The sequence below is a fragment of the Falco naumanni genome, chromosome 13 (assembly GCF_017639655.2).
Source record: "Falco naumanni isolate bFalNau1 chromosome 13, bFalNau1.pat, whole genome shotgun sequence".
Taxonomy (NCBI): domain Eukaryota; kingdom Metazoa; phylum Chordata; class Aves; order Falconiformes; family Falconidae; genus Falco; species Falco naumanni.
Genome location: NC_054066.1, coordinates 3,379,500 through 3,406,947, shown reverse-complemented (window position 1 = coordinate 3,406,947; position 27,448 = coordinate 3,379,500). Strand labels below are relative to the sequence as shown.

Genomic DNA, 27,448 nt, shown 5'->3' with positions numbered 1-27,448 from the left:
GAAATCCAAGCTCGGGATTTTTCCCTTTGTAAGTCTGTGGTGCAGGAAGTGGAGTCAGACGCCAAAGGTGGGCCCCAGGCTGGGCCCGAACCCCCAGGGGTCTGGCTTCTCAGCAGTGAGAGGTCACAGCAGCTCTGCCTGTGAACACCTCTGGGGCTGGTGGAATGAAGGAGCACGTGACCTTGTGTCATTGCTAACAGCTCACCCGCAGCAGCCACTGCACACTGTGTTGATTATTAACCCACCAAAAAGGGCTTAAAGAGATAAACCGGTAAGACCCCAAATTAAATGAGATATGTACTAGAATTTATTGATGGTCACTAGCAAAATGAAAAGAAATATTCCCATTGCAGAGTAGGCCTGCACTTAAAACAGAGTGTATTTGTGCCACGTCCTCCAGCATGGCCAAGCCCCTCCGCACACTCACAGCGGGATATTAGCATGTTTCTTCCAGGGACTGCTCTGTGTTTTACTGGCCAGCACATCCAGGTCATGGCAGATGCGCAGGCGGGTGGTCGAAGGTTGGATGATATCATCGACAAACCCTGTAAAAAACAAAAAAAAAAACCAACCCTGAGAAGCCATGAAGAGTTTGCCTCTCAGCCTTCTACGTCTAGGTTGTAACGTAAATTAGCAAATCAAAACACTACTTGGCATAAACAGTTCACAAATTACAAATTAACTTAAGAAAATTTAAAATACCTTGAAAAGAAAATATTGCTGTGTCAATAGTTTTTTAATTAGAAACATCTGCTTTTTCAATTTGTGCAAAAGTTAGCAAGCCAAAAACTCTTCAGGAGGAGCTTTACTCACCGCGTACCACACCTGTTACTGCAAAGTTTTTGACATACCACCTCCCTCCATCTACTACTATTACTCTGATTTAAAGGTTCAGCCGTGACATCCCTTGACTTTGCACGTGCAGGAGTCTCTACCCCGGCTCAAACAGCGGTAACAGACAGAGGGGGCAATACTGTACCGAGTGGCTGTGGTGGAAAACAGCTTGGCTACATCTTCCTGGCTCTGTGGCACTATTAACAGGACTTAAATGAAGTACAAAACCAATCAACAGAGTAAGCCAGCATAACTGGGAATGGAGAGAGCCGACCCCAGAGTCTACAGAACTGCCTTATAGAGCGCAGCCAATGCTTCAAAGCTAGAAGTAAAATTCAGAAGTAAAAACAGTGGGGAAATTTACTCAGAAGAGCCCTGGGTAACATCACTGAACTGAACTAGCCTCTGTCCCTCTCTAATGGCCACTGGGCTGCATCCTGGACTGTCAAATAGATTGTCAAAGCACCTGTACTTTTAAGGGAAAGGTCGAGTTTTGAGATGCTTTCCAGTATGTACAAAATTAAAAATGGCCTTTTCAGCGCAGACCCTGCCTTTCACCAGTCTCCTTCCAGCCGAAGATGTGGTTTGTGTCTAGATGTGTTTTTCTGTCACATGCACAAGCTATGGTTAAGCATTGCCTTTCTGATTCTGGTACAAATGTCTCGCCTAAATAACTTACTTGTTCGGAAGAAGTTTACTCAATAGCTACAAACGTATCTATGTGCAATGGCACAGGGGACCCAGTGTGTGAGATTAACTGTACCTCTCATGGCGGCAGGAAAAGGGTTTGCAAACTTATCCACATACTCGGCCTCTGCATCTGCCTCTTTGCCTCTGAAAATGATCTGGACGGCACCCTGCGAAGACCAAGCCTACAGGTCAGTGACAGTCACTCAGGTGGTACACAGGAAAGCAGTCTGCCCCACCAGCCCCTGCCCCCACCACTGCGTACAGACGGGCGCGCCAGTACGCTGCTTCACAGAAAATGCCAGTTGTCTTTATGGTGCCAGGCCACCTCCGTGGCACTGCGACGGCACTGATGGCTGCTGCGCACCAGCCTGAGTCAGCCTGCATTTACCTTTGCTCCCATCACTGCCACCTCCGCAGTAGGCCAGGCATAATTTGCATCTCCTCTTAAATGCTTTGAACTCATCACATCGTAGGCTCCCCCGTAGGCCTGGAACAAAACCCAAGGGATTAATTACTGTGAAGTGCCCTCGCAGCACCAAGAGCCTACATTCCTCTCGCAGCTTTTACTATTCCAAAGACATGTGAGTGGGGCTAAATTGTACCTGAAAGAGACCACGAGTGTCTCCACTCTGCTACAACAATCTCCCAAGACTAGGTGTCTCTTCAGCTAGAAGCACAGAAGAGCAAGGACGGGGGCTGTTGGTAACCAAGACCCTTGTTGATGGCAGTTGGAGAGGAATGAGTGCGTAGCTCGAACAGCAGAGGCCTCAACCTGCGCCCTGCACATGCACGCAAACAAACCAGCCAGCATGCTTCTGGGCTTCCCTGGCCAGGGAATGCAGCACTTGGCCGCTGCAGTGCTCCACTCTGGTACTGGAAGTGGTCCAGACAGCCGTGATGAACAGACACTGCAGAGCCAGCTGCAGCACAGTCCGTTTCAAGGCATTACTGAAAACTAAGCAAGGCTGAAAGCCCTGGGCACCAAAGGATGGCAATACTCAGAAGTATAGGGTTGGGAAGAAGGAAAGTTTTCTTTTTGCTGTGATAAGTTGAAAACTTATCAGAAAAACAAGCAAGAGGGGCAAACTAGCAAGGAAAAAAAGTAGACTATAGCAAAAGCATATGGAAGAAGAGAAACCACGTGAGCGTTAAGCCTGCAGACGCAGCAGCAGAACAATACAGTCAGCACTGGTTCGGGAAAAGGAGACTGAAGTGGCAAGAATTGAGACGGAAGCTCTGATGTGTGCAAACAGATGGCATGGACCTCAGCAAGACACGCTGGGGGACAGAGGACAAATACTTGACTGAAGGCATTCCAAGGAGAAAGCAGAGAGCAGAAACATGCGATTTCAGAGGAGCGCAGAGACAAAAGGAATGAAGGAACTGAGGTAATAGTCTGAGAATAGAAGACACGGCCTCTTGTAACCTGACGACGAGGTGTTACCAGATGGGACAAATGGAGACGTGACAACGACAGAAAGCACAAGTGGGACAGATGGACAAAGCTTTGCATAACTAAAATTGCTACTACTGAAGACAGGAACTCTAAAAGAACACCATGGAATCGTGCCAGCTTACCTTTCTGGTGATGACAGTAATTTTAGGCACAGTTGCTTCTGCAAAGGCAAACAGTAGCTTTGCACCATGACGTATGATTCCACCATACTCCTGAGCTGTACCTACAAATGACAGATTTTTTTTTCACTCCAGGGAATTCACAAAACCACTTCAGCAATTGTCATCATCCGTTACCGGCAGCAAACTTCACCACCACCAGCGCTATGTTAACGTCCAGGAGAGGGTAATACCAGGCAATGTCCTCCATACAACACCGAGCCACTCTGTGAAAAACCTCTCACCAAAAGCAGCCGATGTTTGCATTTAAGGTCACACAACCAGAACACTCACCAGATGGTACCTTCCTAGGAACAAAACAGTTACATCGTTTTCAAGACTCCAGATCTGACTTGCAGTGAAAAACACAACCTAGATTCACTTCCCCAGAAACCCGCTCTTCCAAACACCTTTTTTTCCAGACCATATGGAAAAGCAGCTTAGCTGCTACACCACAGACCTGTCCTAGCCTTCCTTCAAGCAAGTCCAAGATGATGGACCTTAAAAGACCGAGCATGAATTCCTCTACAGGAGTTCTCACAGCAGGTGCTTTTGGAGCATGCTCATAGCAGCGAACAGGAACATAAGCCGTCCCTGTCACAGGGCGTTCAGCACCGTTCCACCCCACCCACAGGCCTAGCTGGCTTCACGCAGCAGCAGCAACTTTATTTCTAGGATTTCTGACCATCAGACCACTGGGCAGAACTCTACAGTTGTTTTCTAGAAGTTTATCCACCTACTGACTTTTGCTTTCAGCACCTGAGATAACCTCTTAGAGTACTTTGGGATCTTTTTAATGGATGACTTCATTTTTTTTAATGTAAGATTTGAAGTAAAAATTCTTTTGTGAGGTTTATTTGGTAGTCTTGTTTGGTGGCTCAACTTTAATGCTTCTCCCCAAGCATAATCTGAGTGTCTAGTAATTTATACCTTTACTTACAAATGTCTCTTCTCAGCTGCCGTTTCACTTTTCGCTTATGTATTTCCCTCCAGCCAGTGGGACTTGTCAAGGCCACAGAACCTTTCCAGCAGCAGAAATCAGAACAGCTGTGTTGTCTTATCCCAGAAGCAGTCTGAACACAGCTGGGACGCTCAACCGAGACCCCGAGCTGGGGAGCACACAGACCCCGTCATCTAGTCACAGCCTCAGTTTCAATGCACACTTAGAACAAGGTAGCCAAGCACTTGAAATGTTTCAAGCGTAAGATCAGATCATTCAAGTATTATTTGAACTATTCACACTGTCACCCACGGCCAATTAACACAAACTCTTTTCTAGCCATAGATTCAGTCCCAAACCCATGCTAAAGATGCGTTTGGGTCACTAACACTGTGAGATGTTTGGTACATCTGTGCGGGCCCATGTGACAGATTCTTTCTTTTTCTGCACTGCACAGGAGTTGTAGCGATCGCCACCCTCAAGTTACTCAAGCTGAAATTTCTAATGTTCATGTACTGATCTTGCCAAAACTCCTTAAAATACAACAGTTCAGGATCACTCTCGAGCCTCAGGTCTCCCTAGATTTCTCTGCTTTTACTTATCTTCCATTCACCTACTTGCAAACCAACATTCTGTTGTGCATTACTGTGACTACTTTTAATTGGCCACATGGAAGTAGCTTTGTTCTTGGATTCTGAGCAACTGTCCATATCTAGATTCCTACAGTGGCCGCTGGAGTGGCCTGAGCCCCATCAGGCAAGGAGGGTGCATCCTACAGCAGGAGAGAAAGGAGAGAGGGCAAGAGGGAAGAGGAAGGTTCTGTTAAAACACGATTACATTGTATTGAAGTAAGAATGGGAATGGTGACAGTGACGTTTTAATGCTTTGACAGCTGTACAGGCCTCGAGGGAAACCTTGGTTGATACAACAGTATATTGTTTTATGAACCTTATATATACAACCATATATATAACCTTATATTCAACTGTATGAAAGACTCAGGATGTTTATTGGTGTAACATTTCTATTCCTCTCACAATCTGTTTTCTAATAGGTCATTTTAACGTTGACTGCTTACAATGGCCTGTGCTGTGAAAATGTCTAATCTCGGGCCTTTCCTTACCGATTTACCTAAAGCTTCTAAATCATGGACATCTTTATCTGAAAAATGCCTTGGAGCATGGCAGAACCTAGACTTTCAAAGATGCAGAGAGCAGGGGTGTGTATAACTGAATCAATGGCAACCAAAGACATTCTTTTTTCCCCCCTATAGCTTCCTCATTTACACATTTGGGCATTAAGTACAGCAGTTAATTAAGGTCAGACAGTTTCTGTTGCTGCAGCGAAGCCTGGATAGCAATGCAGGCCTGTTGGTTCAGTAACTCTGGGGCCGAGCAGGTCTGGCTAGAACACATCTTCACCGTGCCCTCAACTGCTGCTGCTTTGGCCCTCTCCTCAAGCAAGCCCAGTGAAGTTCTGTGACCTCACAACACACTAATAGCATTATTGGTGGCACAGTGAGGCACTTATTTCTTTTTCCTGCAGTTTCTTGCATATTTCAATATCCTTTTGTGATGACCACTCAGAGTTTCTGTCCCAAAAAAGCAGGATTTAAAAATCTGGCTTGTTTAAAATCTACTACAGTAAAGGTCTTCTCACAGATTTTTAAGATGGGTCTTTAACACCAACGCCACCCTGCAAGGAGCTGAAAAGTAATGGCAAGGCATACCTGGCAAAAACCCAGGAACGTCCACAAAAGTAATCAGTGGTATGTTGAAAGCATCACAGAAACGAACAAAGCGGGCTCCTTTCACGGAAGAATTTATGTCTAAGCACCCTAAAATTAAGAAAACAAAGTGTTTACAATTTTTGTGGTCTGCTAATGGCAGTAATTCAAGGCAACTCAAAATCACACTCCATTTTGGCTGTATTGTCTTCTTAAAACAAAACAAGCACTTATCTGCCAGTAATATGGAGTAATGTGCCATGAAGTTTTGCTGGTTTAGAACCAAGATTAGAGTACAAGCTACATTCAACAGGCACTCGTTTTTCTGAGCGCTGTTTGTAGAGACTTTCTATCCCCACAAGTTTAAATATATTCTTGTAATTTAATATATTTTTCTGTAATTTTCTCTTCATTTATAGCCTTTCAATATGACTGATCTGAAAAATATCGAGTTCTCCATTAAAAACCAAAAAACCTCAAAAAAAATCCATTAAATGGCCCACTATCAGAAATATAAGCATTTCTGGTAAACATGCTGCAAAGTATTTCTCTTCTGGTTTAGTGCCATTTAGAATTGTGTTATTATATTAAACTGAAACGCATTTTGTATAAAAGCATCTGTGGAATGTTAAAATTAAGAATATTAGAAGACTAAAGTAATATTAAAGCCTGCTAATAGCTTGATAGCCATATCTTGTAAAGATTACAAAAGAATAAAACATCATACTGGGTCATCTGTTTTTCCCAAACAAAAAGGCACAAATACTAAAAACAAGGAGCAAACCAGAAAGTTCTGATCAGTGAAAGTCACTTCAGAAATTACCTAGGTAAGGAGAGAAAGCAAAATCCCTCGACAGTTCAAAAAGGTGATCTTGGCTGTAGCTACATGTTGTACCTCCACACCCAAATGCTCTGAGTTCAAGAGCCCCACTTGTGTATGTCTGGAAGCTCTGCACTGCTCTAGCTATAGCAAACTGACAAAAACCTCACCTTACGGAAGAGTTTTAGGCATTTGAATGCTGTGGAAGTAAGTCTGCAGTTCCTGTATTATGCTTAATCCAGTTAATCACAGGCTGCTGCCAACTAAGTGGTGGTCTTCCACCCACCCCACTCACGTGCGCCTACCGCTCTGCTTGTGCTGGATACAGTGGTCATTGATCTCCCTGCGAGCAAGACCACCTTGCTGATCCACTAAAGAAACAAACTGTTTTTCAGTTTCACAACTCAGCTGCATTACAATGAGATTCAAGACAAAGGAAGCAGTAGAAAAACCAGCGCAAATGAGCGGAGGGACCGTGCAAAACAAAAACAGCCTCACAGCCTTACACAGCATGCAAAAACCAGATGTAACAGAGAGGAGACAGTGTTGAAAAGTTTCACACTGGACTCGTACAGCCAACTCTAACCTGATGCTACTTTGGGTTGGTTGCCCACTATCCCGACAGTTCGGCCATTCATCCTGGCAAATCCAACAACAATGTTTCTGGCATAGGAAGGCATGATCTCGAAGAATTCCCTCTCATCAGCAATCTGCAAGGGTGAGAGTTGGGCAGAGCCCATATGAGGACAGACATACATATGTGTATTTATATACACAGGCAAACACACCATCAGTTGTGTTAGTATCAGAACTTTTAAAACATTTCGCAATTTAAACAAAAAAAAAAACCACAAAAAAAAAAAACCAGGAAAGAGACCATTCCATCTTCTTTGCAGCCTTCATGCCAGGTATTAACTAGTGCTGCACTTATTATCAAAACTGCCACTTAGGCAATCTATCAGAGAACATCTTTATGACATATTTATTCCTCCATAGTGAGCCTTTTTTCCTAGCTTGTAACATTAAAACTTCAAATCAGATGTTAAGAACTCCCTTCTCGCAACTTAATTATTGGCAGACTACATTTTTAAAGAACAATTTCCAGTGATAAAAAGCAAATAGTACTCCACAGAGCTCAGAAACTCTCCAAGACACGTTTAATAAATACTCTTTCTCTTTGCACGTTCAGAGCACTTCATTAACCGAGGCCAGGAGAGCTGGCTCTGCTGTGTCCATCTCCCCCGGCCACCAGCAGTGCACACAGTAGAGAACGGAGAAACTTTTATCTGCAGCAGAGGAATGCACGCACTATGTCAAACATGTCTGTCTGGAACCACAACTCCTCGGTAGCTGCACTTCTCCCTGGGGTTGAAGTTCCAGCATGTGTTCTGCAAAGTGACATCCGCTGGTGTATAAAGCGGTATCAAAATTCACATGTTCAAAAGAGATCATAATTACACATGGAGCAGTAGCGACACCTATACATGGCTGCCTAGTGTTTCCTACTAGAATTCCGTGTTTTCAGCCCTTTATGAGAACTTAGCCTATACAGACTGCAATTTGCCAGCCATTTCTGGGACTGTGTCACAATGAGAAATTGTGAAAAATTTATTATTAAAGTAGTTTTATTTCCTTCCTTCATGCTTCTCTAAGTCTGTGAGACTTCAGGAGTTTTTTCCTAGTTCAGATTTTTTTTAAAATGCCAGCTTTTAGAACAGGTAGTGCTGAAATTCAGAATGGAAGAATCCAGAGAATGAAAACAGCCTGAGCTTGCTTTCTCCACTAAAGTTAGTCTAAATGCAGCCAGCTGCAAAGCGCAACGTGTTAGCTGAATGAGCGTGTGGGGATAGACAGTCAAATATAACAGCAGAAGGGAGAAGTTTGTAAAGGTCCTACAAACACGGCTGAACTCCCCCCACACATGTGCTGCCCGCTGTGAAATGGAGTTACTCCTGGCTTCGGCATCCACCTAAGAACCCCAGGTCGTCTGCCATTCCACATCCCTGTGATAGAAGCAGCAGCTGGAAATTTTAATACTCAAAATTCAGACTCTCAGGCTGCTCTACAGGGGGCTGTAGCAGTTTCATGTGATAAAACTTCTTTTACAGCCATGTTCTCTGCCCAAGCATTTATAATGTATTCAGTTGTTAAAACTGGAAAAGTGAAGCACTCAATGTTAGGCAAGAGGATTACCAGCATTGCCTAGGCTGCTTTAATAAAACCTCCATCATTTATAAATTGCAATACTGGCTATCAGGTTCTTTTTTTTTTAAATAGTAAGATGTTTCCTTCCCTGCTGCCCTGCCAGGAGATCTGCCTCAATGAAACTTCTAACATCGGACTTTCCAAGCTTCTGAGTCCTTGACTTGTGATTAAAAAAAAAAAAAAAAAACCAAACAAAAACCTCCTGTACTGTCTGTGTATGTTATTGTCTCTTAGAATAAACAGAGAAGGGTAAACCTTTGGATGCAGCCTATGTAGTTTATTACCTCTTATAAAAAAGTGACCAAATTGAAGACAGTAATAACAAGGTGTGGGTCGGGGGGCAAGTGAGAGAACTCAAGGCAGGAGAGGATTTCAACCCCAGTGAGAAAACTGACAGACAGCATCTTCCAGCTGTAGTTACACATGCAGTATATGAAGATGCATCCTGAAAACAAATCTTAGAATTCCTTTCATCTGCTAAAATCTTTTTTTCTGCAGTTTTTGTGGCCCCTTCATTCACAGCTACTACACAGGTAAAAACAGTAACTTGTGAAGACTGAAAAAAACTTACCTTTGGTGCCATTCTATTGGTTTCTTTCAATTACTTAGACACAGAATATAATATATCCACATTAATTGCAACAACGCTCACACTAGCAGACTTACAGAGTGTATGATGTCCAGCATATCGTAGGCTTTAGTAGATTCAGTTGGGACAACTGTGTCCAGCTCAGGAACCAAACGGTCACTGCAGAAAATAAGTATGAACAATAGTTACTGATCAGATGAACACCAAGACCAAAAAAAAAAGAGTTGCACCTCTCAGACACTTCATGGAAATGCTTCTCAAATACAGGGAGAAGGAACAGTCCTTTTCGTCTCAGCCAGTTGTGCCTCAGGCACTGAGCCCTGCGCAGCAGGAAGACTAAAGCCCAACTGATCTTGTCCTGAAGGAGACACCTCCTCTACAGGCACCTGTGCTTAGGAAACCATCTCCTGGAAATACATTTTCTCCTCTTTGACTGAAAGAGCCCAACATCAGGCACAGGGGATAGTGGGGGAGGTGAGAGAGCATGCTGCGCAGGGTGCTGAGGCCACGGGGGCACAGCTCAGCCGTGGCTGAAGGACTGGGTAGAACAAGCATCAAGGCAGCAAAAGCAAAGAGCCTGCTTGGCCGGCGGCTCCAGTCCTCACAGCTGGACGGGCAACACAGTTTCTCCCAACAGCAAAGTTTCCTGTCACATACCTGATGGACCGTGCAGACAAAGCTGAGGAGCTGCACATTTACAGCTCTGATCCCTTCCTTGCCCACGTTCTGCATCTGTGAATTTGAACACACTTGGCCATAGGAAAACTCTCCATAGTTAGTTCCCCTGTCACCCAACAAGCAGAGACTCATGGGTGGGGAAGCAGATCTCTCTCGCTCCTTCAGTTTAACGGCTGTGTTTGAAGCGTCTTTATTGTTACTCTGCTTAACAGTGACGCATTCGTGTGGCGCTTTACTTTTAACAGAAATGCTGCCTCCCTGTTAGCAGCTGACACTACCAGTTACCTCCGTCTTTAATCATATTAGTTTCATTAAGGACCTACGAGTGTTAGCCATGCACTGGGCCTTTGGATTAATTCAGTCCCCGTGTGTGTGTGTGTGTGTGTCAATTTTTGGCAGTCAACACTGAGAAGAATTCAGTGAGTTTACAATTGTGCTATTCCATAAAAAAAATGATCTGTATTTGTTATGAATGGTGTTTCTGTGGAGTTGTTACTGAATTACTATTTTAACAATGCCGTGATTTAGTGCACTTAAAACAAGACAGCACAAGGTTCTAGACACCCAATTTAAAACCAAAAGTGATCTGCAGTTCGTCAAAATCAAGACAAAAACTAATAATGCAAGCCCCACAGCTGTCTCTGTGCTCCCTCACATACACAGGACCAGAGAGGCACAACTCCCTGCCGAGAGGGTAAGAGATACATCTATTAATAGAATAAAACTAACAGCAACACCTCCAAGTATTTTTTCCACGTGATTAAGAGTATCGCATGTAAATATTTTCATAAAATGATAAAATGAAACCTTAATCTGATAAAAGCAACCAGTTTTAGTATACTAAAACCCCAAGCTACAGAAGATTCTAAAACTTTTTCTTGTCCATAAAGTAAATGTGAATGTGCTATTAAGTTCTGGCCATTGCCTGTGGTACTCCAAAGGACAGGGGAAGTGGAAAAACGAAATTACTGCTTGCATAAATTCTGTGCTGTACAGTACTGAGGGAAATTACAACAGCATTAAAATAAATAACCATCATCCAAACGAAGACATTACACAGGATACCACAGGTTGGAAAATCTCCTTCAAATCATCACAGATAAAGGACACCGGAGCTTGCCAGTCAAGTCACTGGACTTAAGAGGCTGAGAACTGTGTTTCTTACAGATCCCACTTTTCAGGAAGGAACTGCTGCTCATCATCAAAGCAGTGACATCTGAAGCTTGCCACAGTTTGAGACACTCTCACCCAGATCGATGCTGGTTTTTGTTCAATACAGAAGTGAAACTGTAGTCTGTTACCAACAATTGATAACAACCTCCTCCAGGAACTTGTACAAACACTTAAGGCTTTCGAGGAAACAGAATTTGTTTATAGGCAAAGACTATAAAGGTAAACACAAAGGTGAAATCACACCATACACTATACCAAATGCAATGAACGAGACGCCCGTCAAAGGCAGGGGACATAGTCACCATCAGACAACTTGGAACTATAAGGAACCTTCTAACTCCAGAACGCAGGTCACTGACACAAAACTCAAACCGACAGAAGTTTCAGCAACCAAGACTGACATTTTTCAACACCACAAAGAACCCACCTACCCAGAGAAAACAAACAAAACAAAACCACCCCACCAAATTCTGGACTTAACAGTGAATACAAAAGTATATTCTATTTAATTTGCATTATTCGTGGCAAATTTTGGTGGTGTGAAAATGAGTAAGAACAAAATTAGAGGAATGGGCTTTGACTGGAGCAGCGGTAAGGATCAACCACATCAATCCAAAGCAAAAGGAGTATTAGGTGTCAATATGTCCAGGTGAAATAATACCAATGTAAGCGTTAAGACCACAAATGGGAGGAATACTGGAGACACTGCTATAAAAACAGGCAAATTTAACAAATAATCAGTCTTCACGTGTATAAAGACTACTAAATTGAAGTTATTAGTACAATTAGTGCATTTATTATACCGCGATCCTCTAATAATGTATCTGGTGCCACGTAAAAGATTATCTCCCTTAAAAAGATAAAGAACTAATTTCTTATATAAAGTAGCTACAACGTAACTGACAGCTTCTCACAAGAAAATAAGCTATGATAAAATACATTGATTAAAAAAAAAATGTTGCCTCTATAATGACATTAAAACACCCCTATCAAGTCTATAGAGGGTGATTATCCCAGTACAATTTTTGAATGCTTAGAAAGAACATGGTAACTTCAAAGATAATCCAGAAAATTTAGCAAATAATGCAAGAGCTTTGCTTTGGTTTATCACTATCAAACCAGAAGTCTTCCAGTTTATTTAATAAACTCCTAAAGACCAACATCTTGGAAAGATTTAGGACCAGCAACTAACTGACCTGTCTGACCATTCTCTAAAAGCAGCTAGCAAATTTATTTCTCTAATCGTAAACAATGTATTTCAGGTACCAGAGCAGTGATTTGTGAAATCCATCCAAATAAACCTCCTCACACAAATTGTTTCAAAGACATTGCAAAGCACAGTGAAGCGTGAAGAGATAACCTCCCCATGGTAAAATCTTCATGTGTGTAAGAACCATGAGACACACATCACGCACATCTACAGAACCGAAAGGAACACATTCAGGCTGCTCCCATACAGGAGAGGGCGACAACCCCTACAGAAAGGGCTGAGCTGGGGCTGCAGCAGGATCTCAGGTCAAAATGCTTCCACTCCCTTGACATTCTCTGTCTTTAACACTACTAGCACGGCTGTCTACTCAAACCGTCCCGTGCTGGCACTCTGGCTGTCCCTCGAAGCTCTTGGAAAAATTCTCTGATCAAAGTCCAGACAGTTGCTGGTTTTCCCCTCCTGAGGTGAGTGAGCCCTTCCCTTGTCATGCTGCCAGCTACACGGCGCGCCTGAGAGACAAGTGCCAAGCCATGCAGCTTTCTGCCTCCTTGGCTTCCTTGGTGCTGCCCCACCTCTACCCTTAGCACACAGAACTTACCCAACAGAGACGTAACTGACAAAGAAGGGCAAGTTCTCCCCACTCATGTTCACTGTGCTATTCTGCCTCACTTGTCTCAAGAGACTGCAACAGCCCATCTGTACAGAGATTACTTCTCCCCATATTCTCTACACAGCCTGCGTAACTTTTCTTTCAGAAAATAAAAAACCTGAGATCTAACAGTGAGCACGTATGTATGTATGTACACATGCATGTTGAAACACTCTGCATATTTACAAACCACAATGCAGAATTACCAGCCAAGATCCCAGGCACAAAACACTTCTCTCTCATGCTCCTTGAGTCAGAGAAGCCACGAAATTTGGTGGTCAGAGACCACAGATCACAGCCAGTCTCCTCTTACCTGGGATCATGGCATTCACAGACTGGTGCTGGATCACGGTTGCTAAGAGGTAAATAATTAAAGAACTCTCGGAGGTTAAGTAAAGCATCTATATCATTCTCAAAGGCTCTGTGTGCAACTCCTGGAAAGAAACAGTTAAGCAGTTATTGAAATTATTTTAATTTTGCAACTTTTCATTTTCAAGTACGTACCCATAAAGATACAGAGAAGTAACAGCAAGAGTTTTTAAACCTGAGCTATTAACCATCAGGAGTTTTAAGCCACCAAATCTGACCAGCTAAAAACATCTAGAAAATGTATGGCTGTATCAGACTTCCTCCTTAACAGGTCTGGATTATTGATCTCATATTTAAAATAACATAAAGGGGTTTATCAGCTATCACAGACCTAGAGCTGGATCCCAATCTTCTGCAATTCAATCGAGGTTACTGTGCCCCACTCAAGCTTTGGACTACAAGTTCTTTTATAAAGGCTGGTGCTGAGCAGTGTCTCTAGTTGTGGTTTTGGTTCGTCACCAGTTCCGTTCACATACCATTTGAGATCCCACAGTCATTTCAAGCCTCAAGAAGATTCATGAGTCACCAAGTTTTCCCAGATGGGGTGTGGGGGGGAACCCACAACAGCGCTTCATCTCACATTGTCACTCGGTTTATAGTTAAGAAGTTCAGTCAATCATGTTAGTAAGCAAACAAGGGGTTGTTAACGAATATTTCAACCCACGTAAATGTCTGGACAACAAACAAAAAAACCCACACCACCCCAAGCCTGCTTTGCTAAGCCCTGCCCTCTGTCAATCTTCCCACTTCTAGAACCTTTTGTGGATTTGCTACTTTCTCTTCCAAATCCCAGAACTCTGCCACACTCCCATTTCCCCTATTTTGTTTTCCATTACTAAAAAGGACCGGCAAGAGAGCCCCTACACAGGGTAAAATCATCTGCTTAAGTAGTTTTATCACTTCGACTGAAGTGACGCTTGAGTACAAAACTGCATTAGACAATCAGCTGTTTAGCCAGAACAACTATGTCATTTACTTTAAAGAACAATTAGTATGTTAAGTGAACTACCCAGCTCTCACCGGATACAGTAGTGTGTGTCTTTGCACCCCCGAGCTGCTCTTGGGTGACATCTTCATTGGTAACAGACTTAACTACGTCCGGGCCAGTGATGAATAGATAGGATGTATCCTGGGGGAGGGAAAAAAGCAAAACCACACAGTAAATGCTACAACCAAGCTGCAAAAGCTCCTAAGGGGAAGTCACAGCCTCTAGACACTTTCCCCAAAATAAGAATACAGTAGAACATAGGGGAAAATTTCTTAAAATTCCTTAACGTATTAAATTAAAAATCCCTCAAAAATGCAATTGCATCAAAAATACAATTATCCACAAGTTACTGGGGAAGTTTTTCTTGATTTTTCATGATAAAATCAGTTTAATCCACCTGAAAAAAACATCCTTCATGCAGGGTCAGTTTGCACCCTCACCTTCACCATGAATGTGAAATCGGTCAAAGCAGGCGAATACACAGCTCCACCAGCACAAGGACCCATAATGAGGGAGATCTGTGGAACTACCCCAGAACACAGAACATTTCTCTGCAATAGAAAAGACGTCTCGTTTTACCAAAAAAAAGTGCATCTTTCAGTCTGAATTCTTGCAGAATCTGTGCAGGCAATCACAAACAGGAGAGGACAGCTTATTTTATTTACTGGGAGATAAATAAGTATCTGGTGAGAATGTCTTGAAGCAAATAGAACCAAAATAATTTTGTTGCTTCCGTTTTGCTTCTTTCTGTTCCCATGCATTTGGTTTCATATACCACGCAATGATGGCAAAGGAAGCGGGAATGCATGACCTCAACAGATGCTGCAGGGGCAAAAACTTCACTGAGCCTGGAGTGCCGGGAAGTGTACGTAGCTGAAACTTGAACATACAGGTACGTTTATTGCTCAGAGGCAGCAGTAAGCTTTACTAACAAATTGTGTCAAAGATTCTTTTAAAATCAGATTCCTGCATCAGCTTGAGTTTTACACAAGGGTGAATTACTGCTGTCCACCAACATGGATGGCATGGTGTCCAAAAAAAATGTTTACATTGCTCATTGCTCAACTGGATTACAACCAATTTCTGTAACTTCAATGTATCATCCCAGATTGCGCTAATCCAAAAGACTGTTAGCTCTAACTAACTTGTTATCCCACATGCTCACATTCCTACTGAAAGCACAATCACGTTTATGTTCTGTGCGCTTACTTTAAAGCAATGTGTTTCGTTAGGCATATAAAATAACGTCATTCCTGTGAAATAAAACAATCAGTAGCACATCTAGAAGAAACAGTTCTTGCATTACCCACAAAAATACTGTAGAAACGTGAACCTTTCACCAGTTCAGTCAAGTACTGGACATCCCCAAATGGTAACATTTGTACTGCATACTATTCTTTGAACAGAAACATCTGACTTGCATCTTTTTTTTCTCACCTCCCACCCAAAAAAAAAAAACCCAAAACCCCCATTTTTTCCCCCCACCTTGACAAAACAGGCACTTGGTCCTTCTGATCTGAGTTTCTCAAGTTTTCTTCAAGTGCATAGTGTCTGAGTTAGTTTAAGTCCCTCTTTCTGCAGTGGAATTCTTTCTTTCACCTTTTATCAGCCCTATTGAAAACAAATCTGCTGTGTGAAATTCCTAACATGTCTGTATTTCAGAGACGCGGGGACAGCTGGTGGTGGATCACAACCATCAGTCACCTCACGAAACACTCTCTGAACTACAGCATGCCCACCTGTCTCAAACACTCGAGAAAAATTACATCCCACACACAGGCAACCTATACGTCAGTGTAAATCAGAAAGTTAAATAGTTGTTTGGGATTTTCTTCCAATTAGGTAAATTGCCTATTCTTTCATACTTGTGACAGGATCTCACTATATAGCGCGGCTCCTACAAAGCTTTTTGTTGGACCACCGTGTTTTACAAGGCCCAGCATTGCCCATGTTTAACACATGGGTAAATGGAACTAAGTGGTATGGTAGTTTGCCCAAAGCCAAGAAGAGAACCAAGGAGGCAGTCCAGGTCTCACAAGCCCTCATATATGCTGCTTTATCCACCAGGTAACACTGGCTGAAATAGGACGATGATAACCTAAAAGTTTACTTACAAGCACCGACTTAAGTAAAGGAAGACTTTGTCCATCTTTGTGGATGCCAAGCTTCCGGGTCATCCAGCAGCCTACTTACCAAAAATATGTCTGCATAGCCTGCCAAGGACTCCACTCCCTCCTGGATACGGGCTCCTCCAGAGTCATTCAGCCCAATCACGGGTGCTCCAACCATGGCAGCTTGATCCATGACCTAGTGATGAATACAAACTCCTCATTATTGACCTAGCTAAGCTAAAACCCCAAAGCAACTAACTCCAAAATGCACACTCCCTAGAAAAAAATCCAAACGTGCCAGAATGTGAACTGCCTACACAGCACTCAGCTTCTGCTTCACTTGTATTAACTATCACAGTCACTAAGTGCTTACTGAGGTATCGTGTTTTAGCCTCCAGTCTGAATGAGTCAAAAGATACACAGTTAATCCCTCTCATGGTCTTTAATATTAATCTGCCCCACTAGCCATGCATCTCTGTACTCGCACTGCATTATCCAAACCCTGTGCTAAGTGACACTGCAGTTTGGACCAAAGAGGATCCAGCCACCTTTGTTCATAAAAGGTCTCAACTGCACCTTAAACATTCTCTCATATATGTCTAATCTGATCTTAGAAGTTTATTGCAGTGCTGATTGCATAATCTCCCTAAGCAGTATATTCTAATGCTTGATTATCCTTCTTAGAAGTTCTTTGAGAAGACTAAACTAAAACCTTTCCTCTGGAAATTTAGAAACGTTACTTCTTTCTTGATATACAGTAGTCAGCGACAGCAATTAACTACTGCTTTGCCTCCACATTCGTAAACATTCAGGTACCTCAAATCTCCTTTCAGTCTTCATGTTTCCCTTCACGTTTCTAAAGTAAGCACCATCAATTCAGTCACAGTTCTTTCTACATCCTATTTTCTAGACCTCTGATCATTTTGGTTACTTGCCTCAAGATCATACGCAATACTCCAACAGAGGCTTAAGTGGAAGGAACTATTTCCTTACATTCCTTACATAAAATATTCCTGCTTATTGGATCCCAGTAAAATGTTTGCTGTTTTCATAACACTACAGCACCAGCATATTATGTCAAGATCTGCTTTAACATTAAGATCCGCTTTTGCTTCTAAGTAGTCTTCTATAAAACTACACATTGTCAGTTATTCCCCATTTTGAATTTCGAGGTTGCTTTTCCCTGCCTGGTATTAGCCCTTTTTAATCATTGCCATAAAATTGTATCTTATTTCAGACAATCTTTAACTTACTAAGATTTTTTAAACTTCAGTCCTGTCTTTCACAGTGCTTGCAGCATCAGCCTTGAATTTTACATTGCCCAGAAACATAGTACCATATTCAAATCCATAGTATCTTAGCGGTACCAAAGCTCCAGCCCAAACATGAATCAGTGATAACTGTCTTGTTCTGGAGCGGCTTTGTTCCTACTTGCAGTCATTCCACATAAAACAGGGGTTCTTCAGGCTTTGTGCCTGGATGTCCATGTAAAAGTTGAAATATTGTGGTGGCAGACACACTGAATGACTTTACAATTTAAATGCAATCTCACATCTAAAAACCGTCGGTGTGGATTGCAAGCAGGGGCTCTGTGAGCCAAGAGTGCCCTCGTTTACTTATGTGAACGTTACACAAGGCATTAGCAAATGCCTTATTAGAAATCAGCTGAGTTGATATTTATTGCTTCTTACTGGAAGCCCTGTTATGCTATGGGGACAGGTTAGTGAAAAAAGTTCACTGATGCATTTCGCTACTTTCCAGGGACTTACATATGGATTATTTATTTATTTATTTATTTCAAGGCTTTTCCAGACACTGAAGTTCTTCCTAAAACACACATCGATATGCACATTCAGACTACTGAAAATGTGTTCATATATTTGAGACCAAACATTTTTTTGCCATACCAGTTTTTACAGGGAACATTGTCTTGAAACATGACATCATAGATGCACGTATGTAGGCTTTAAAGTGTTCCCCACCACAAGCAGGCACCCATTAATCCCAAAAGACCCACACTAAGTCTCTGCTGCTTCACAGAAACCATTACAAGCATTTCATGTGGTCTGAAAGACCACAAGGCTCTTCTGCAAAAGTAACCAGCCCAGACCTACCCAGCTTGGATCTTTGCTGCAAGACGCCAAACACTGCTACCTCTCTGCAGCTCCAGGAAAAAATCCCAAATGGGAAACAATTACCACCAATGGGGCGGATCTCCAGGAAAGCACCTTCACTTCCATGTTCCGTGACATTTTACATTCCTTATGCCACCGATAAGGTTGGCAGAAGCTAAGACTGTCTCTCTTAAAACAGATTTCTGCTTCCCAGAATGTGGCCTAAGAAGAACTAAGAGAAGTGAGACACCACACCACCCAGCCAGTCTTTTATGACCTCTCCACTGCCCAGGCTGCAGCCTCAGACCCTGAGCCCCAAAGCAACTGATGCATCCAGAGCCTTCAAACTCTGGAGCCTACCACTGATGTTGATGCCAACCAAGAACAGTATCAACTAGGAAGGACACAGGTTTTTGCTTTTTTCTAGTTCTGCTATCAGCACTCTCCCTGCTTCTTTAGAAGTCAGAGATCAAAAAAAACAAGCAGAAAGGATCCCATCATTCCAGTACTATTACATGCCTCCCCAGTAGAGAGAGACACAGCAAAGCTCCAATGTGGAAGGGCAATATCAAGTCTTTCCTGATACCAAGACTTGGTATTTAATAACTTGGCCAAGTAGTTATTGTCCAGTCCAAATTCTTTGTGTTTCCTAGTTTTACACCTCCTCACTGCTGAGAAGCCTGTGCCAAAAAGCAGTTATTTCCATCACGAGAAAAGGCCTTGTGCACCAAAACCCTTGTTTCTGATTCCACAGCAACAAGATCCAGGAAATCTTCACCAGCCCATACCACTAAACACTCACACATGAAAAGGTTCTCGTGCTCCCCACAACTGGGATTCAAACACCATCTTTTCCAGTGAGACAAGCAGACAAATCAGAATAAATAGCCACAAGTGCCTGATAACTGTTTATCTTCAGATTGTTCACTTGTTACATTTGCTTTTTATAAATATTACACACTTCCACATCGCACTGTTTACAAGAAAAAGTTTCTCCTGAGTCATTTCACATTTCTCCAGTAGACAATGGCTAGTTAATAAATACTTGTGCTCTGCAAGTCTCTCTTGTCTTTGGTAGCACGGTACAAAAGGCAACTTAATTCCAACAAAGCGTGTATTACTTGGAAAAGCTGTCTTATACTTGAAAAGCTTCCAAAGGGTACCTCTCTGCTCGCCTGTGCTTTCACTTCTTAATTGACATGAGGAGGCAGGCATTTTCAGGTTGCCATGGCATACACCAGAGTCCACTAAAGTCAATCACAAATCATATTCTCCAAAGTCATTAACACAACAGACTGAAAAAAGGACGCTCACAATCTTTTGTTTTCTCCTATGCAATATTACCTTGCAGATCTTCTGGGCATGAGCTCCAGATAAACTGCCTCCAAATACTGTAAAATCCTGGAGGGAAAAAAAAAATTCAGATTAGGGAAAGAATCATTTCAGTAAAATGTCATAAAATGTTGCAAGTGAATAACACAATCCTACAACACCCCATATTTGGTATGCTGGTCCAAAACAACTTGACTCCCTTAGTGCAGCCTGCAGATCAATCCTGTCCAATCCAAGCCTCCTTTACAAGGAAAACGATCTTTTATATGCATTTGCCAGTGGATTCCATGTTAAAATCACAAACTTACTATGCTGCATTTGGGTTGTTGTTTTTTTTTTCCTTCACAGAAACAGCCTCTCTTTCTACAAATATACGCTTCTCTTTTATAGACATTGTCAATACTGAAGTAGTCTGGAGAAATTTCACCTGTGAGGAGGGTCTGTGTTCGGCTCCTATCTCATGTTCAGGCCCACATAACAGTGTCCTTCCTTGGAAGAACTATATATCCAAGTCAAAAAAGGCAGGGAGTACGACTCGCTCCAAGATCAGACAGCAATAGTCATTGTGGCCATGATAGCAAATTGAACAAAGGGTACTTTGTGGCCCAGAACAGAGAAGCAGTTACCAGTGATCTGAGAGAAAGCCTTTCTTACACAGTGTTAAGACTAACCAAGATAAATCTCTACCCATGGTGTTTCCTCTAAAAATGTTAATATAAAAAGTATATTCTAACATTAAAGTATCTATTTATATGCTGTCACAATCCCTTCAACTAATCAGAGTTTGAACCTGAGAAACAATTCAAGGCTGCTAAAGTGCCCTCTGTCATAAATACTGCTCACTGCAATTCTAGTTGATGTCTCCAGCGAACAGCCCCCATTCTGTGGCCTGAAACCCAGAAATGGTTCTCAGGACCCGCAAAGCCCTCCACTGACACAGGTCTCCACACACCCGCAGGAACTCATCCACACACATCCAGCCGCAGGGACAGAGTCAACACTTGCAATTCCTTCAAGCACACGGGGCTCAGCGACTTCCCCATTAATTCACAACTTCATTATCAAAAATGTTTTGGGAGGACTCCTCCAGTCTCTCAGGGTATCAATATGCAATGATATTACACCGAAGTAATAACAGTTTGTTTTTTCCCAAACGATCCCACTGCCTCTGCACTCTTCACTCTTCTCATCTCACCCTCGTCACAACTGCAGCTATCACCCAGCGAAGTTCCTAGAAATGCTTTTTTGCTTCTTATCTGAAGGTGCCCTGCTTCCTCCCCCAGGATGTTACATCCATCTTATGCTTATTGGTAGAAGGTACACAGGTACATTACTACACTGAAATATTGTGAATTTATGTCAAAGGATAAGTTTGTGCTATTTAAAAACCAACAAGCAAAACCAAACCTGACTGAAAACATAAGCCAGTCTCCCATTAATCCGTCCACGGCCAGTCACCACACTGTCTCCAGGGTACTGTATTAAAAACAGAATAAATTAATTTTAAATAATAATTTTTAAAAAATCAAAGCAGCAAAATGTCCACTAAAAAAGCCACAAACTTATACTGCGAACTAAGTCAAAGCAAAGACCAATTCTCTGAGAGGCTGTCTTTCATATTTCCAGTGGGGGCTCCACAAAGATTCCCCCCAGCCCTAGAAAGGAAAACTTAGAGGTAATATCACATAGTAGTTGTGTATTAGTGTAAAGATTAGTGAATTTTGCAGTTTCCCTTCCAATTTCAGCACATCTGGAGTTAAAGCAAATCACATCCTTAAAAACAGGATGCACCTTTTATTAGGACCACCTGATGTTTTTGAAAGGACACAGCACACAATCCCTTCTTGAGGTATTGTTAAAGAAAAGAAAACAACCCTGGAGAAGTCAAAAAATATAATTACAGTCACCTGAAATACTTCAACTTGACCTGTCCCATTTTTCACCCTGCAAATAAGGGACGAAGAAAGAGCTGGAAAAGGAAACGGAGCCTGTGAATCTTAAAATCTGGTTATCTATGTTGTCTCACTTTTTAGTGAGGGAAACGTATACAAGTCTTTCAAGACAACAGTAGAAAAGGAGCTTTACTGGGCTGTCATAAAGGAATTCCAGGCACTTAAATGCTTTTTTGTGGTTTGGTATTAAACAGGAAAAAAGAAAAAATGAAGGAAAAAAAAAAACAAAACAGGCGGGGCCCACTCCAAGGGCTACTTATGCTCAAGGTTATCTGTTTTTGCAAGGTCACACCGCTCCGGGAACTCTTCTCAGCCTGAAGAGACGGCACTGCTACCAGCTCAGGAAACACACCTGTAGTTCCAGCCACTGTCTCACACAGATGACTTCTAGAAGCCCAAGCAGCCTGCAGAGTGGCCTGGGTGTGGGTAAAAGTCTTACCCTGCCTTCAGAAAGTTCGAGAAACTCAAGAGAAATTCAATGCTAAACTAGTATTCCAGCTCACGGGGCACAGTTATGTCATCTGTTGTCAAACTGCACTCTGCAAACACAATCTGCAGCTCACTGAAAGGTGAATTCTGAAGGACAAGGAAAAAATTAACTCTCTCATCACTCTCAGGACTTTGCTGCTCCTCCTGTCTTCAAAACCAGCAATTTTTTATCAGCACTGTGGGATGCAGCATTGAGTAGCGTGATGAGAGGCAACACAGTAGTTATCTGAGTTTGCTGGGGAACAGAGTAAAAAATTTACTTAAGAAAAGATGTTTGCTCCTATGCTCATTGAGAGGGGAGGTCTAACGTGACATCCTCCCCAGCACCAAGTCCCATCAGTCTCCAGGCTACCAAAACGAAAACAAATCCTTCACCTTTGCCAGTTCCCAACGCCACAGCTGCTCACTGTGGAAGCCTGCTGATCCCTCCCTCATCCACACGATGCAGCCCTGCAACTTGAAGGACTGAAAACTCATGAACTCGTTTAATAACCACATGAACAGAAGTTGTAGTCATTGTGTGCAGCATGGGGCAGTGGTGCATGCTGAGCAGCTTCTCACCACACCCCAAACCAAAATACTCCGCAGCAAACAGGGCCTTTTGCTGCAGAGAGATTCACGTTGAACAGGCCCATCTGCACTAGCCACTGACACATCCCAGCATGTTTGCTGGTCCTTTCTGTACTAAATCTCAACAAAATACTTTTCCCCTGTAGTAATTTATCAGGCATCAATGTTATGGTGAGAGACTTTGAGGAGCCACAGATTTTCCCTCTACGTGATGAACTTCATGTACCATGTTGGTGTAGGATACATAACCATGTACCTGAAAACTGCATAAGCAAGCAGATTGCAACTCGCTAACAGACCAGCATGAACGCCTGAATTTCCAAACATATCAGATTTTAAGGCCCTAAACGATTTTATGACTGTAATTTGGCAGACATAAGTATGGATCTGAGTTAATTCATCCTATAACTCTTAATGTTACCTGTAGGGAGGCAGAAGTATCTACCCATATTTGTTCTTCATATCTAACTTGACTGACAAAGTTGTAACAACCACGTTCTACAGCCTCCTCTATTATTTAAATTACAAATCTAACACAATATCCAGGGAGGTATCTGAGCCAAGCAGGTGACCTTATAAAAAAAGGTATCAAGTTTAGACAATGGAAAAGTAAACCACGTAAGCTGTTACATGGAAACTGAGAATGGTAAAAGGAAAATTGCAAAACAAATAAAAAGCTGAAAATAGTAAAAGAAATTACATGTCAGCAGAAGAGCCTACTTTCAGCCAGCTGGCTGGCTAATCAGCAGAGGAGTAAGAAACAAGAGTTATACGATATAAAACTACCTTATTCTTACTAGAGTCCATCCCAAAGTCAGAACATCTGTGTTCCACAAACATGTCATACTCATCAAAACTGTCAGGGTCCAACAGCAGAAGAATCCGTTCCCTTGCTGTCAGCTTTCCCTGCAATGGAGCAAGCAACAATTAATATAGCCATCAGGTGGTTCTGGCTCTGTTTACTGACCACCAACAGACCTGGTTTAATCAAACATAGACTCACTTGATCTGCCACATTTGGCACATTAAGCAACTGCATGCCCCCAAAGCTGGAAATAGCCTATATTGTGATTATCCACCTTAAAAACAAGCATAATGCAAGCCAGACTTTGAAAAGGCAGCTGACTACTGGAGCGGCATGACCACAAGATAAAGGAAACAATCTCAGAGTCTTTTCAACAAGATATAATAGCATCACAGCTATTTTTGCCTACACATTTAAATGCTGCTATTAAGGCCTTTGTTCTATTCTTAAACATGGAACCCTTCCACAGCTGAACCAGTCCTTACCCACAGTTCAAGGCTCAATTCACCATGCTCGATATTTGACCACAGCAAATGAGAGGAAAAAGGAAATACGACAGCCTGCAGGGATTTTCTGACAAAATCCTTTTGTTCCTTTTTTCTGTTGGGACATTGATATGGGCATAAGTAGAGAAAGGGCCAAGAACATAACTGACTGACCAGATATGCATGTCCCTTGCTCAGGACTGATGATGCCAAGCAGTAATACCTGACTGCAAAGTTCTTTGTCTCTTGACCTGCCAAACCAATGTTATTTCCAACCCAGGTAAGCATCTGTCTCCAAAGGTCAGGGCACCTGGCTTGTCTTCTTTATAGGGGACGGTGTGACCCTACCTCAACATGACGTTAAAACACAGGTCAGCTTCTCTGCAAAACTTCAGACCACTAGGTCAAAAAGTTCATGAAAATCAACAAGCGTAGGAAAGCCTAACGCAAGCCATGGATTCTATTTACATTTAAAATGCCGTAAGATGTTTGGGGCCCACACACACGCAGAAATGCTTGTTTTGGTATGTCAGCGCCCTAAATGTAACGCGGTGAGCCTGTCCCTGGAGGGGGGGGCACTGCTGCTGGGCGAGCCGGCCGCTGGCGGGAAGGGCTGTCACGGTCACCCTGATGCCTACACGCCATCATGGCACCACCAGGTCCCTGCGTTACACTGAGAAGACATCCCAGCGAGAAACAAGAAGCAGGAAATCTGTACCGGCACCCCCTCAGCATCGCCCAGGTTCTGAACGGGAGAGGCAAGGGCCTGACAAGCCGGCGGCTGTCACCCTTCCCTCTGCCCCCCGCCACTCTGCTAGCTCGCTGCTCTCCGAGATCACCTCACATCGGCCAGGCCAGCGTGAGGGGCCGGGCGGGCCGGCTGCCCGCCGAGCCGGTGAGGCGTTACCGCCGGCCCCGCGCCGCGCGGCGGGCGCTGCCTCAGGGCGGCTGCCAACGCCGCCTCAGCCGCGCCGCCGGCCCGGCCCGCCCGCCCCAGCGCTTCCCGCCCGCGGCCGCGGGAGGCCGCCTGCCCCGCCCGCAGCACCGCTCCCGCCCGGCCCGGGGCCGGCGGCCGCCCCGTTAGGAGCCCGGCGGCGGCGGCGGCCCGGGGCCCGGCCGCGGGGGCAGCGGGGAAGAGGCTCTTCCCCCCGCCGCCCGCTCCTCACCCGCTTGTGCTGGGCATCGATGCGGCCCTGCCCGCCGCCCAGCAGCGCGGCGCGGCGCTTCTCCTCGATTCGCTCGGGCACGGAGGGCGGGCGGGCCCCCGAGGCGGCCCGGTGCGGCCCCGGCCCCGGCCCGGCCCCGCGCAGCCGCGCCGCCGCCGCCGCCCGCCGCAGCACGCGCACCGCCGCCATGTCGCGAGCCCGCCGGCGGCGGCCGGAGCGGGAGCGGCGCCTGCGCGCGGGCCGGGCCCGGAGCCAGGGCGGGCGGGGGCGCGGGCGGCGGGACCCGGGGCGGCCCGAACCGCGCCGGGCGGCGCAGGGGAGCGGCCGGCAGCTGGCCGGGCCCTGCCGCCCCCTCGGGCCCCGCCCGGCCGCCGGTTTTCTCCGGCCGACTGGTTAATGGCTCTTGCCCTTGCGCAGGGCGCTGTGCGCCGGCCCAGCGGGACACGCACCGGCTGTCCTCCGCCTCCGTCTGGCTTTGGAGCAGCCCGGGGGGACCCCGGCGAACGTGCGCTCCAGCAGCGGGGCCGGTGACGCACGGGGCCTGCCGCTCCCGGCGAGCCGCCCGCCTTGTCCTTGCGAGCACCGGAATGTCCCTGTGACACCGGCAGCGGCCCCCTGCCTCCCGGTGTCAGTGGGCAGCCCGGCGGCAGCCACGGCACGATTCCAGGGGCACGAAGGCCGTGAAAGGCCCCAGGCACGGGGATGTGCGAGGGTGTTGGGGCACACGCCACCCGCACGGGCACAGGCCGAGGGGCCCGGCTGCCCTGTGGCCGCAGTACGGAGACCTGACATCACCCATCCCCAGGCAGCCCACCAGCAGGCCAACACCACCGCCCACCTGCACCATACTTGGTCGCCCTTGTAGCTCATCTCGGGTGCTGACCACCAAGGAGTAAGAGCGAGCTGAAAATCGCTGGAATAGCACTAGGTGAATGCTGCCTCACCCATCCGTACTGAGCACAAAGGAGGACACAAGCTTGGCCCAGCAGGTGTCACAAGGGTGAGTCTGGAGGAGGCTCTCCAGGAACAGAAATTCTTGGGTCGTGCAGCATTCACAAGCTGCTGTGCAACCACTCATTTTGGAAGGGCTCTCAGGGCTCCACTCCAGTCTTCTACGCAGAAGAGAGTCAATGCTGGATTCATACCAGGTTTCTCAGGGCTTTGTTAGTCAGATCTTAAAAGTCTGCAAGGACAGACTGGCACAGCATTCCCGGTCACTGCTTCAGTGCTCAGCTGGTCTCATGGGGAAACTAGTTCCCCTCCCACCCCTTCTATTAAGTGGCAACCTGCCCCATTTCGATTTAGGACAACTGCTTCTGGTCCTGTGAGTGCGCACTTCAATAGAGAGATGTTACTGAGGTGACAGGCAGGCTTTTCAGTACTGGAAAACAGCTGTCAGTGGTGTCCCCAAAGGCTTCTCCAGGCTAGCAAAGCTAAAGGGCAGTCCCTCAGCCTCTCCTCCTGGGGCAAGTGCTCCAGCCCTTCACCATTCACCATCATGCTATCCCTCCTCATCACGATGTCCCAACGTGGACGCAACTGCACTGTAAAAGATCCTGTGAAAAACCTTGCCCAAGCCAAGGTAGATGGCATCTGCTCTTCCCTCACCCACAGAACTAGTCATCACCAGAAGGCACCAAGGCCAGTTACACATGATTTACCCTTGGTTAATCTATGCTATTCCCAATCACCTTCTCCTTCATGTGCCCAAAAAGACATCCAAGAAGACCTGCTCCATGGTTTTCCTCAGAGACCAAACTGAGGCTGACTGCCTTACAGTCCCCCAGATCATCCTCCCCACTCTTGTAGATGGGTGTAACTGAAGCCTTTTCCCAGCCATCAGGGGTCTCCCCTGATCTTCATGGGCTTTCAAAGATGATAGTAGCCTTGCTGATGCCTGCCAGCTCTCTTGGCACACTCGGGTCATTCTGTCTGGTCC

The 27,448-nt window shown here is 44.7% G+C and overlaps 1 protein-coding gene across 1 annotated transcript; it reads right to left on the bottom strand.

Moving 5' to 3' along the window:
* Positions 1-284: 284 nt before the first annotated feature.
* PCCB (propionyl-CoA carboxylase subunit beta) lies at positions 285-25,698 on the bottom strand. The gene is made up of 15 exons (XM_040613547.1): positions 25,510-25,698; positions 23,840-23,959; positions 21,450-21,518; positions 20,055-20,111; positions 16,679-16,792; positions 14,926-15,036; positions 14,518-14,626; positions 13,442-13,562; positions 9,496-9,577; positions 7,211-7,334; positions 5,808-5,915; positions 3,103-3,203; positions 1,913-2,011; positions 1,598-1,691; positions 285-545 (listed from the first exon to the last, which is right to left on the bottom strand). Exons 1-15 carry the CDS (start codon positions 25,696-25,698, stop codon positions 424-426), a joined length of 1,620 nt encoding a protein of 539 aa, XP_040469481.1. The 3' UTR covers positions 285-423.
* Between the last annotated feature and the right edge of the window lie 1,750 nt (positions 25,699-27,448).